Genomic DNA, 13,969 nt, shown 5'->3' with positions numbered 1-13,969 from the left:
TGTCACACAGTGAGGGGTAGGGTACACCCTGGATAGGTCACCATTCTGTCACAAGGCCATCCCATAGAGACAGAGTACTGTTCACATTCCCATCTATGGCCGAGTTAGAACCTCCAGGATAGCGGGCTCATGGATTCAGACCCAGGACCATCTTCCTGTGAAACAACAGAACTAACCACTGTGCCGTCCATATTTTTAACCATATGTTCAATTTTTCAAAATTAGGTATTTTCTGCTGTGAAATTTTACTCTTCCTCCATTTTCAAAGCCAGTGGATTATACAGTGGAGGCTGACAAAGAATCTATAACAAACAAACACGGTACCTTTGCCTGAGGCCACATTTTGAGAATATAGATTTCTCTTTGAGACATATAAAGTATTCGTGTAATAATTCATACAACCATCATTTTTGTAGAAATTGTAAGAAAAGTTGTTTAGATTAAAAAATAATCATATATTGCACCTCATGGGGAACAAAGACAGACAGTAGGCAGTAAATCAACACACTACTGGGATAAGGTTTTGAAATTATTTCAAGGTGACCAGTACCAACTTCTTAAAACTATTATGGGGTAGTTTCTTAAAGTGGACAAAAGGATGTTTCTATGAGCCTTGGTTTCTTTTGTCCCTTCCAGCTTCCATGTTTCTCTATCCACTTTATGTGTGATGTCTGTTTAACCAGGCTTTGCTAGCAGATGTTTGCTTGCTAATAAGTGTTTGGCAGGGGGGATTATTATGGTTTACTCACTCGACAGTTGCTCAGCTCCTCTGCAGTCAGGATAATAGTTCCACATTTCTTTCCTGGAATCCCTCTGTGAAAGGAAATCAAGAAAACAATAAAAGCTTAACAGAAATCAAAGAAAAAAACATCCTTTTTTTTTCTTTCCCACTTATTGGCTTTTAATTGATCAGTGAGGCTGCTGTGGAAATCAAGGCTAATTTGTGTATTTTCTATCTCTGAACAAGTTCTCTTGACTATCCAACTATTCAAGTCTAACTCATGTTTTCTTATTTTTTATTTGACTCTGATGATTTTCAGCACAGACATATGTTCCATCTTAGCCAATCCTGTTTAGAAGGATTTAAAAATATGTGCTGGCAGTTTTAGATGTCTTAATGTTTGATGCAGCTAATCAGTCTTTAGGGGATACGATAGATGCCACATAGATTTGTTCAACTTTTAGGCTGGTGAACACGTAGCAATTAGGGAGCAGAGATGAGTTCTGGTTTGACTTGGATTGATTTTAGTTTGTTTGCTCTGACTTTCTAATCAGCACATGACAGTTCATATTACAGATGATCTCATATAGAGACAGTCACTGATGCCTTAATTTCCTTTCATCTTGGCTTCATTATTAGAGTTAATACTAAGTTGTAGTGACAAGTAAATCCATCATGACGTCACCTGTTCAGAAAACTGGATTAAAGCTTTAACCCTGTAACCCTGAGTTTTTGAGAGCTTTAGATCTTTAGTGTGATTTTTAAAACTCATGCAAATTGATATTTTTTTAGAAGGTATGTTAGAAAAATTCAATTTGCTGCTAATTATTCATTGATTGATTGTTTTACAGGGTTAAACAGAGAGTGAAGAAATGCTATAAAAGCAGATAGACAAGCAAAGAAATCATCGAAATGCTCATTGGGTAAACATGCTTTCGAACAATTTTCTTTATGTTGCTGTTGATGTCACATAATTAATTGTATTATCGCTTGATTCCTTGCTCAAAGCTAAACTATTCAGAGATATTCTCTGCTTGGCAGTATTATAATGTTATGCAGATTGAGTTTATGTGCTAATTGACATGCTTCGGATCAATTTTCATCAAATCTCAATTTCAAAGAGAAAAAAAGAGATTCACAAGATTTTGAACATCAGGAAGGCCATCAAAGACTCTGCCCCCTTGTTTTGCTTATTATACTCAACTCAGACAGAGCGTGGGGAGGCAATGGTCTGTTTCTTTGAAGCCTACACATTTCAGTCTTTTCTCTTACTTTACGAGATACAATTCTGTTTGATAGGAAATATATATATATTTGCCTTAATATCTTGAGAATGTATGTGGGAATGAACATTCTCTTACAGATGAACATTTCCTAGGTTTACAGCCATATAGCTATTGACTGTCTATACGAGAAACAATGGAAATCACGATTACTGTACACCAGCAGGCAATAGCTGGTGAACTAACCCCAGCACTGTTTACTCCCTCCCACAATTTTATTCTTTAGGTTTTATTCAGCTCCTGTAGAAGAGTTGATATACTGCCATGGATTTACTTCAGCCTTGTTAGAAAATCCAGAAAATTGAAAATCGTGACAACTCCAATTAATCAAATAATTTTTTTTTACAAAAATCTGGTAATCATATTGGACTCAGGGGCGCTTGTGTGTGGAAGAATTCATCATTGCTGGTGTTACTCTGACCTCTTAATCCTGACTGCAGCTCAGACCTCTGCACCAGTTTTCAAGCAAGAGAAACCCCATTAATCACCTCGCTTCACTGGCTCCCTGTTAGCTACAGATTGAGATACAAACTTCTTTTTGTGTAGAAATCATTAAATGGTCTTGCCCCAGCTAACTTTTCTGAACATGCTGTCAGAGACCTGAAATTCTCTGCTCCTGCAGTGTATTTGGGTCCTGGAACAATTAATCAGTGCAAACAAGGGTTAATTGTTCCAGATTTGTCTGTGTGTAGATGTTCTCGAGTATGTGGCAGTAAGGTGTGATTGTATTATAATATCACTATTTTGGAACAGTTTTCTGTCTCAGCTGTTGCACCATTGTGACCCTAAAGTTTACTGTTATTAAGTTGGAACATGTTAACTGTGTAATTCACGAGTTGTTTATTTTATTATCCATGTGGGGCAGTATTGTGTTTTATTTTACAGTAACAAGTAGTGTAAGGGATTAAAATTTGAATGCACTAATGACATTATAGTCAATTACCCCATAACAGTAACACAATTAATGAGTAATGTAATACAGTTCCTTGGTGAAGAGAATTTGTAAAGTAATTTAATTACTTTACAAATAATTTATACAGTTGTGATCAGAAGGTGGCAAACACTCTTCATGGGCTTTAATGTCATGGTAATTTTGGACTTTTAATGATTGAACTGTTCTTTTTCCAAGGTAGAATTATTGTACAGTCGACATCTCCAATTGCTTTATAAAAAGAAATTGGGTTTCTTTCTACACAGTCTCAGACATATAGAGATACTCCCTCCAATCTTTTAGTAAGCGGTGTTGAAGGTTCTACAGTGTCTTTTAACTTGACAACGCCAAGGCTTTTACTTGACGACAACTTGACGAAAGCTGGTAGTTTCTCTTTGCCAGCCTAGTAAGGATTTGTTTGTCTGGAACTGCTGAAACACCAGCGTCACTATACATAGTGAAGTGAATTTTACATCGCTGTGAACTAAGAGGGTGTTGACCAAGAAACAAACTCCTACTCTTAAATCAGCACCTTCAAGCCTAAAATTTACTGGTGCCCACATAGAAAAACCAAGTGTTTTTGTTACCAACTTTCAAGCATGGTGGTGGTAGGGTTTTTGCTACCAGTAGTAATACTGCATAGCTGAAAGTGTACGGAATAATAAAGATGGAAGATTATCTCTAAATTCTTCGACTTCACCTCAAATCAACAGCTAAATGGCTGAAACTTGGACACAGGTGGATGTTCCAACAACACAGTGATTTCAAACACACATCAAACTGGTTTTAGAATTGTCAGGAAACGGCTGTGTGCAGGCAGGAGAGGACCCAGATGCAGACTCATAGGCGGAGACCACTCAAAACTCAAAACATTGCTTTATTGCATGCATGGAAGATATACAAGAATAAACTACACTGGGAAATGCTAAACTAAAACACAGGAAGACACACAGGTAGCCATGAGGGAGAACGCGACACGAAACTGAGGGAGACGCGGACATAAATACACAGAAGGATAACGAGGGACGTGAGCACACACGAGGAGCACAACTGATGCCTATAACTATAACGAGACAGGGGAAGACCAAGCCCAACATGACGAACACTGACGGGGACAGCACTTCCGGTATGATGGCGCCTGTGTTTGGCTTCGCCGCTGCCGGGTGCAGTTTGTCACGTTCTATCGTCGTGTTTTTTTCTCTACTCTGCTGTTTTTTATTTGTATCAATGATGTTCTGGCTGCCTTGGTTTATGATCGTTTGACGCTATTATCAATCCGATCTTCAATGATGGCCCAAGATGTTTCATCTTCCTCCTCCTTTGGCACTTTCCATTCTCCGCACTTTCCCCCGCACTCCTTTGGCACTTTCCATCTACCGCCAGTGGCTGGATCCTCGGCCAGCGTTCTCAGCGTTCCCCGTAGATCACGGAGAAGAAGAGGAAGGAGATCAGGTATCCAGGTGAAGCTTAGGCTTTTCTGGCGGCGGGGGCTGATTGGAAAGCGATGTCGTGCGTGCTCTGTTACTTACGCTCAAAACAGCTCCATAGAGAGGAATTTGTTTTCCACGGCCCTGCTTGGATATGCAGGGCCTGGCTCTCCGAGACCGTGCTACCTCAGAAGGGTTCATCCAGACTCTCCTGCTGACTGGCTTTTCATCCCCTCGGTGAGTGGAATATACGAACGTGAAGGCTCTAATCTCGAGTATTTACGTCCTTTAACTCGAGCTTCTCCCAATAATGATGCTCTCACCCCGCTGACTATGGCGCTCTTTAATGCCCGATCTTTGACTAATAAATCGTTTGTGCTTAACGATTTTATTGCTTCTAAAAATCTGGACTTCCTGCTTCTGACCGAGACCTGGCAGCGAGGCTTGGACTATTTGTCTCTTATTGAAATGTGCCCAAATGGCTTTTCTGTCATTAACCAGCCTCGGGGATCTGGTCGTGGAGGAGGTCTCGCGGTGGCATTTCAGAGCCGTTTCAACTGCCGTTCAGTGAAAGTTGGACACTTTCTTTCTTTTGAATTGCAGCTCATTAAAATCGGCAGTAAGGATCCTTTTTACTGTGCTGTGGTGTATCATCCACCCGGCCCAAACAGCTTGTTTTTAGCGGAGTTTAGCGACTTCCTGTCCTCTACTATGAGGTTGTCCAAATTGCTTTTAGTGGGGGATTTTAATATACATGTTGATGATGAGTCTGACCTCTTTGCCAGGGGTTTTATCAACATTATGGATTCATTTTATCCAGCATGTGTCCGGCCCCACACATAACAAAGGTCACACACTGGACCTTGTCTTTACCTTGGGTTTGAATATTGATTGTATTTGTTCTAAGGACATTTTTATCTCTGACCATTATTATATACTTTTTAACATGTCTTTTCATGAGCCTATGTCTCCTGTTCACCGGACAGTTATGTCGCGCATTATAAATTCCTCCACAGCGCAGAAGTTCTCAGATGCTTTTAATTTAACACTATCCCCACAAAACGGTGTTGATTTCTCAACGGATCTATTTAATCATCATTGTCTTTCGATCTTAGATGAAATCTGTCCGGTTAAAATGAGACCTGTGCCTGTTTCCAAGTCCCTACCTTGGCTAAATGACAACATCCGCTCTATAAAACGTAATTGTCGTAAAGCTGAGCGGTTATGGAGGAAAACTCATTTAAATGTTCATCTCCTTTATTTAAAGGATCTTTTAGCCTCTTTTAACAATGCTATTAGAGATGCAAGGGCTGCTTACTTTTCTCAGTTGGTTGCAAAGAGCAGAGGTAATCCTAAGGTCTTATTTGATACTATTACTGATATCATTACTCCTGCTCCACCTGCTGCCATTATTTCTTCTGCTGAAGACTGTGAAACATTTCTTGCTTTCTTTTTAGAAAAAATTAGCAATATAAGGAAAAAATTGTCCCCATCAGTATCTGCACTGTCAGTTCCCACGCCAGTTCGGCCTGTTTGTCACGACCTGCGGGGTCGGCAAGGCACTGATCAGCAATCTCTCTCCCCCTCCCCTGTTTTGCCAGAGCGGAACTCATGGCGGGTTCACGCCCTCGGCCCACGCCCTCTCGGATCATGCACACCTGGGCCTCATCAGACCAGCTGGTATATCAGAAGGAGGAGATCAGCTGTTCAACGCTGGATTGTTGTGAAGACTCCTGTCAGTACACGGCGAGCCCTAGTTTCCCCACACTTCCGCCTCAGAAAGTAACATTTGTCTCTCTGTTTTAGATTCCCGGGACCCGTCCCCGTGTTTCCCCGTGTGGAGCGTGTAAGAGGTGGCTGGTCACTAGCGGAGAGAGGTTGGCGTGTGTGTGTGTGTGATCCCCTTGTTTTCCCTGGAGCCCTGGAACCCGTCCTCGCACATCTTGTATATAGCACTGTCCTCGCACTGCCTGTAAATACACTTGGTGAGGATTTTTGTGAATAAACTGTCTCTGTTACAACACACTCCGGAGTCCTGCGAGTGGATCCTCAGAGCAACCCGTGACACTGTTGTTTTAGAAAGATTTTTACCTGTTTCACTATCTGAGCTGGGAAAAATAGTTAGTGCAACAAAAGTATCCTCTTGTTCACTCGACATTTTACCCGCATTGTTATTCAAAAATGTCTTTTACTCTATTGGTCCCTGTATGCTCACTATAATTAACACCTCTTTGGGATCTGGCAAAGTCCCTGCTTATTTTAAAACTGCTGTTATATACCCCCTGTTAAAAAAGCCTATGCTGGACCCATCTCTCACTAGCAACTACAGACCGATCTCAAAAATACCGTTAATTGCTAAGATTTTAGAGAAGATTGTGGCTAAGCAGCTTACAGCAGTTTTAGACAAATATAATATCTTTGACAAATTTCAGTCTGGCTTTCGTAAAGCTCATTCTACTGAAACAGCCCTTCTTAGAGTTTCCAATGACATTCTGATGCAAAACGATGCAGGTAAGTGTTCTGTTCTCTTAATGTTGGATCTCACGTCGGCCTTTGACACCGTTGACCATTATATTTTGCTTGATAGGCTGAAATACTGGGTCGGTGTATCTGGGTCTGCCTTAGAGTGGTTCTCCTCGTATCTTTGTGAACGATACTCTTCTGTGGCAGTTTCTAAGTACAGGTCATCTTCTACGTCCCTGTCCTTTGGTGTGCCACAAGGCTCTGTGCTGGGGCCATTATTGTTTTTAATTTATTTACTTCCTCTCCAGCATATTTTGAGCCCTTTTGAGGATATTTGTTACCACTGCTACGCAGACGACATCCAACTATATATATCTTTTAAACCTGAAGATGCTTCTAAGCTGCGGATTTTAAATGTGTGTTTGGAAACCATCAAAGGTTCGATGGCCGACAATTTCCTCCAACTAAATGAAAATAAAACTGAAGTCCTTTTATGTGCTCCAGACAGACATGTGCTCCAGACAGACATGTACCCAGCATAATGAATGCTCTTGGTCCCCTTTCAACATTGTGAAACCATCTATCAGGAACCTAGGGATAACCTTCGATCCTGCTCTTACATTGGATATTCACGTCAAATCTCTGGTTCGGTCTTGCTTCTATCATTTAAGAAATATTTCTAAATTGAGCCCCATAATATCTCATACTGAACTGGAGATTGTTATTCATGCTTTTATTTCATCATGACTGGACTATTGCAATTCACTGTTCACATGTCTAAACAAAAGTTCCCTGGAGCGTCTGCAGACTGTCCAAAATGCTGCAGCAAGGCTTCTGACGAAAACATCGAAATACTCACATATAACACCGTTGCTTATACAGTTACACTGGCTCCCTGTCGAATTCAGAGTCCACTTTAAGATTCTGGTTCTGACATTTAAGGCTCTTCAAGAACAAGCACCATCATATATCATTGAACTTTTACAGCCCTATGCCCCTAGTAGGTCTCTGAGGTCTTGTGGTCAGGGATTACTTGTTATTCAGTATACGAGACTGAAAACTAGGGGTGATCGAGCTTTTGCTACTGTGGCTGCCAGACTGTGGAATTCTCTTCCTCAGAACTTAAGATCTGCTGATTCACTGATTACTTTTAAAAAACAGCTAAAAACACATCTTTTTAAAATCGCATTTTGTTAACTTTTGACTGTACTTTGTCTTTTTAATCTGTTCCTATACCTTGTAAAGCACTTTTTGATCTTTTATCTAGAAATGTGCTATATAAATAAAATTTTACTTACTTACTTACTTACTATCAAAGTAAAACAGGAAGTACAAAGACGTAGACTGGAGGGGAAGAGAAAACACGGAGGAGCACGAGGGAGAGAGGAAGACATGACGGCTGGGAAAACAAGACAGAAAACATAACTAAAGAAAGACTACTAAAGAAGCAAGACATAACCAAAAATACAGAAATATCTCAAGGAAACACAAAACGCTGGGTAAGAAGGACCCAGAACCATGACAGGAATAGGTAAAGCAGGATAACATTAAGCTTCTGGAACAGTCTTCCCAAAGCCCTGACCTCAAGCCTATTATGCCGAAAAGCTGAGTGGGACCAGGAAAGCAACCAATTTAACTGAACTCCGCAAACTCTGCCAAGAAGACCTTTCACTTGCATCCCAGTCATGGAAGCGTTGGAGGTAGTGCGTAAGAGATTACAGGATGACCCCAACCTCAGCAACAGGACCACTCTCAGCATCGACCAAGTGTGTTTGCTTTTGGAGCTGTGTCTTCATTCCACCTACTTCACATACAAGGGTCAGTTCTACAGGCAGAAACATGGGTGTGCCATGGGCTCCCCAGTTTCACCCATCGTGGTCAATTTGTACATGGAAGAAGTGGAAAAGATGGCTTTGCTATCCTACCCTGGAACATCACAAAGCCATTGGTTCAGATATGTGGATGACACCTGGGTGAAAATCAAATCTCAGGACGTACCACAATTCACGGATCACATTAACTCGGTGAACCGACACATCAAATTCACCAGGGAGGATATGAAAAGTGGCAGGTTAGCCTTCTTAGACTGTGAGATTTCCATCAGTAATGGGGGACATCTAAAAGCTGACCTGTACCGTAAACCTACACATACGGATCAGTATCTAAGGTTTGACTCTCATCATCCACTGGAGCACAAACTGGGTGTCATCAGGATGCTACAACACAGAGCGAACACCATCCCCACTGACACAGCAGCCAGGGAGGCAGAAGAACAGCACATCAAGAAGGCCCTGAGTAAATGTGGTTATCCCAGCTGGACTTTTGTCAAAGCTGGAAAGGCACCTAAAGAAAGCTCCAGCCGATCCAGGAGAGAAGGACGACTGCTGCCCAAGGGAAAACCTGTAGTGATCCCTTATGTATCAGCAGTATCGGAACAGTTGAGACGCATTTTTTCAAAACACCAGGTCTCTGTGGCTTTTAAACCCCAAAACACGCTGCGCCAAAAATTGGTCCACCCCAAGGATCGGGTCCCCCGACACAAACAGAGTAACATAGTGTACGCTGTGAAGTGCCAGGAGGATTGCCAGGATTTATACATCGGGGAAACCAAACAACCTCTGGCAAAGCGAATGGCACAACACAGAAGAGCTACCTTGTCAGGCCAGGACTCTGCAGTCTATTTACACCTACAGGCCAGTGGACACTCCGTCAATGATGAGGATGTGCACATCCTGGACAGGGAGGAACGCTGCTTTGAGTGCGAAGTCAAGGAGGCCATTTACGTGAAAAGGGAAAGACCATCTCTGAATCGAGGAGGGGGCCTAAGGGTACATCTGTCATCATCTTACAATGCTGTGATTGCAGCCATTCCCCAACTCTCTGTGAATGGTACTCATGGCCATTGATCAGTGGCTGTTGATCAATGGTCATGAGAACTTCCATAATTAAGATTAAGGAACTGACCTCCCAGCCCATTGTTCCTTCAGTGGGCTGGTTTCAGTCATTATGCAAATGTACTGTTTATAAGATTTGGGGAAACCTGCAGTCAGCTGAGACTGAAGAAGTCACTTGGATGAGTGACGAAACGTTTCTCCCACAAAACGCTACGTCCAGATGAACAGATTCAACTTTTGGAGATCTGCCAAGAAGAGTGGTCAAATATCCAGCCAGAATAATGCCTGTACAATCATTCCACCGTGTAAAAAGAATAGATTGAATAAGTCATTAAAAGCCCAAAATTACCAGGGCATCCATGTATATGATGAGTGCATGTAAACCTCTGACAGCTATTTCTAAATAACTAAATAGCCAAAAATCCTTACTGTGCTATATTAGTTTGATAGCACCTAAAAGCAGGTTTAAGTTCAGGTGACCTGCTGAATTTTTGCAGGGTCTTTATCTTACACTGTAAAGTCACTGTAATGTAAAACTTTAAAGAAATATAGCATAAACTATGTGTGTTTGGTCTACGAGGGCAAATAGTTAAAAAAAAAATCTGAAACCATTAACAATCTCTCATACATCTTAAACCACATCGCCTCTTTTTTTTGGTTTGTTTAATAATTTCTGTGATTTCGTTTCTTTTCCAGCTCACCTTTTCTGTCTCCTTTCTGTTTGCTCATTTACAAACAAGGTCTGATGTATTGATTTTCTGATAATGTTGCCACGTTTGGTCTGCCTGATCGTGCTTTGGATACAATAGATCCAGTTTCCAATGCCATGCACTACCACCTTAGAAACCTTAAGTCTAGCCATGATTTGATGTCAAGAAAGCCCCTATTTCCCTGGAATAGCAATGTGACTTGGAACCGTGTTACAGGCAATGTTTTGGCGAAAAGCAAAAGAACAGCCATATTTATGACAGGTTTGCATGAAGATATGATCAGACCCACGTAAAAGACCACAACATGTTTTCATTTTTCCTGTAAACATGTTTCCTGGCTACTAGTTTTATTTTTTAAGGTTTTAATAATGCATACTGTAAAAATGAATTCATTTCAATTAATTATGTGAGTCTTCATTAATTATTTAAAATGTCAATGCTGCTTTGACGCAAAAAGAAGGATGTGTCCCTGTTCTAAATATTTAAGCAAAACCACAACCTTTCCCTCACATGTTTTTAAAGTTTTAGTCTAAAAACACATTTAGCATTTACTGATAAAAACTAGAAGTACGACAAAGGACTGTATGAGAAATACTATTATTGAAGGAGACCCATGATATTTTAGACAGAGCCTAGAGTTATTCTACTCACAAGTTAAACCCCAATGACGCTTGCACGAAATATTGTATTTTCAGCTACAGTTTACTGAAAATTTCAGAAAATGATTGATGGAATTCACTTGTGTTCTCAGGTCTTTGCACAACATACTAATGTCAAAAGACTGGACAGAGTGCTCTCCAGCTGTGTGTGTAAGTGCTGTCAGCACTGTTGTCAGGTGGTTGTGTGTGTACGTGTTTGAGGAGGCTGATGGAGGCTTTTGAAGCACACTGTAAAAGACTGATCGATCCTCAGGTGGGGAAACCATCCTGGTTGCTTTGCTGAGTGATGCAACAAAAATGTGAGAGTTTGGGGGTTTCTTTCACATGCGCACTCACACAATGTCTCTTGGCACCAACTGACTAAAAGGGGGAAAAAACAGCTTTCAAATGACAAATGAAACCATATTTACATCAGTCTCTACTCATTTCTTCCTTCAGCTCATGTAACTAAATCAATTCCCTCTCCCTGAAATAGACCATTAACTTGGGGCCACTGAGAAAGTAAAATCAACAGACAAAACAGTTTACAGTTGCTTGAGTGGAACTGTGCAGTGCTGACAAGCTGCATGGTAGCTGCAGAGCAAAGCCACTTTAGCCACAAAAAGCAATATTCCCTAATTGCTACCAACATACAGTACTGTATAAAAATCTTTAGTCACTCCTCACTTCTTTGGGTTTTGTTTGTTGAACCTCTTAACGCTGATCTATGAATCATTCAAGCATAAAACGACGCCTAATACAAGAGATGAAACAGTATGAAACAGTATATTTCTATGCCTAGTACTATAGCTAAGTGCCAGGCATTGAATACTATTTTTACAGGAACAAGGTGAATCCCAAAAAGCTATTAGTCAAAAACTTGGCATATCTCAGCATGCTATCTGGTGTGTCCTTAAAAAATTGAAGGAAACTGGACAAGTGGAGGATAAAAGAAGAACTGGCGGGCCTAAAAACTATCTACAACAGATGAACAGTATCTAAAAGTCATGTCCTCAAGTGAGAGCAAAAAATTCAGCAAACACCTGACACAGGACCTGAGAGACCCTTCAGGTGATCCATCTACTGTTCACTGAAGCATCATGAGAAACAGTCTCAGTGGAAGGGTGGCTGTCAAGAAGCCATCCTCAAGAAAGAGAAATGGGAGGAAAATCACTGGCAACAGGTCTGATGGAGTGGTTTTGAGAAGTACAACAGTGAGTGTCTACAGCCATTTGTAAAACAGGGTGGTGGCTCTGTCATGGTTTGAAGCTGCATTTCAACCAGTGAAATTGATGGAATTAGAAACACAGAGAAGTACCATCTGATTTTGATCATCCATGCAATACCATCTAGAAAAAACCTGATTGACAACTGCTTAACTTTTCAGCATGACAATGATCCACGCACACACAGCACAAGGCCAGTTGCAGACACACTGGTGGTCCTTGCGCTGGTCCATGTGTCGATCACCTCTGGCAAACCTGATCTGGGCCACCAAAGGGCCATCATTCTTTGCGGTACGTGGGCCATGTGTAAGTTGTGTGCAGCCACACTGCAGGCCCTGTGCTGACCCAGAACAGTTTCAGCTCTGGCCCAAGATGTCAGCCTAATGTTTACCTTAATCAAGCCATGTAATAACAACATGTGCCGGAACATAATAGTGCAAAAGCACCCTGGTAAAACTCTGTTCAGACAGTGAATGGACTGAGTGTTTTATAGCGCTTTTCTACTCTCCCAGATTACCCAAAGTGCTCTATACAACATGCCGTATTCACCCAATCACACACACTTTCTCTAAACTGAGTACTTCCTAACTACATTCATACACATTCACACTCTTGAGATGCAGACTGGAGGAGCCAGGGATCAAACCACTAACCTTGCAATCAATAGGTGACCTACTCTACCGCCTGAGCTACAGCCACCCACTGGCAAAGACGAGTAAACCGTCACTAGGTGTTAGATAACGTGTACTCTCACAAACCTGTCAAATCTGCATTTGAAACGTTGGCTACCAGTATAGCAGCAGTTTAGTATAGCAGCATTTGGGTCTTCTAACTAAAATAGGAAAACAGGAACATAAATAGTGCCATCATTGCCAGATCTGGCCCACATCTGGTTGACATACACCCTGCCATGACACCGGTCAGTCAGAAGTGCCAGCTTGATGCCGGATCCAGGCCAGACCTGTTTTTTATGGGCCTGGGCCACATAAACCAAACCACAATCGAGCCAGATGTGGCATGCCATCACATAGACAGTGCCATCTATGCCAGGCCTGGCCCATATCTGGATGACATACTTCTTATCACGCCAGAAGTCAACCAGCAGTGCCGGCTTGATACCAGATCCGGGCCAAACCTGCTTGCTATGTGGGATGTCCTTCAAGAAGCCTGGACAACAACTCCTGAAGATTACTTAAAGAAATTACAAGAAGTCTTATCTAAGAGAGCTCAGACTATGTTGAAGAAGGCTGTCACACCAAATATTGACTTTTAGTGTCGTTAGAAATCTGCAAACTCTGGTTTTGCCTTATATGCTGTGTCAATAAATTGCTCCACCGATTTCACATTTTCTATAAAGAAAGTATAAAGAAATGAGAGGTGACTCAAGACTTTTGCTTTTACTGTATTATTAATAAGGAAATGTAGGAAATTTCAAAATTGAATATGGTAAAATATCTATCATCTGTCATTTTGATATATTTGATATCATTAGTTTTTTGTATTTAAGGATAATCTATCTAGTATCTAGTATAATCTAGTATCTCTGGCTAAGTCTGTGTATCAGAAGCAGTCTAAAGATTTATTTTCTCTGTGATTGTAAGTGAAATTTTATGATAATCATCACAATGATGAGTCTCTTCCTCAACAAAACAAGTCAATTCGTGTCCAAATGCAGT

General features: G+C 41.2%; 1 protein-coding gene across 1 annotated transcript in view; it reads right to left on the bottom strand.

Annotated features, from left to right (window-relative positions):
* Window positions 1–13,969, bottom strand: part of cpne5b (copine Vb) — a 158,031-nt gene that overhangs the window by 43,783 nt on the left and 100,279 nt on the right. Inside the window, exon 8 of the mRNA XM_085406201.1 lies at window positions 750–813. Within this exon, the coding sequence (XP_085262327.1) occupies window positions 750–813 (64 nt within the window). The remainder of the gene's footprint in view (window positions 1–749; window positions 814–13,969) is intronic.

Source organism: Rhamphochromis longiceps, linkage group LG5, assembly GCF_057381845.1.
Source record: "Rhamphochromis longiceps isolate RC_006_pf linkage group LG5, R_longiceps_female_GT1.1, whole genome shotgun sequence".
NCBI classification, from domain to species: domain Eukaryota; kingdom Metazoa; phylum Chordata; class Actinopteri; order Cichliformes; family Cichlidae; genus Rhamphochromis; species Rhamphochromis longiceps.
This window is presented reverse-complemented; position numbering and strand designations above follow the sequence as displayed.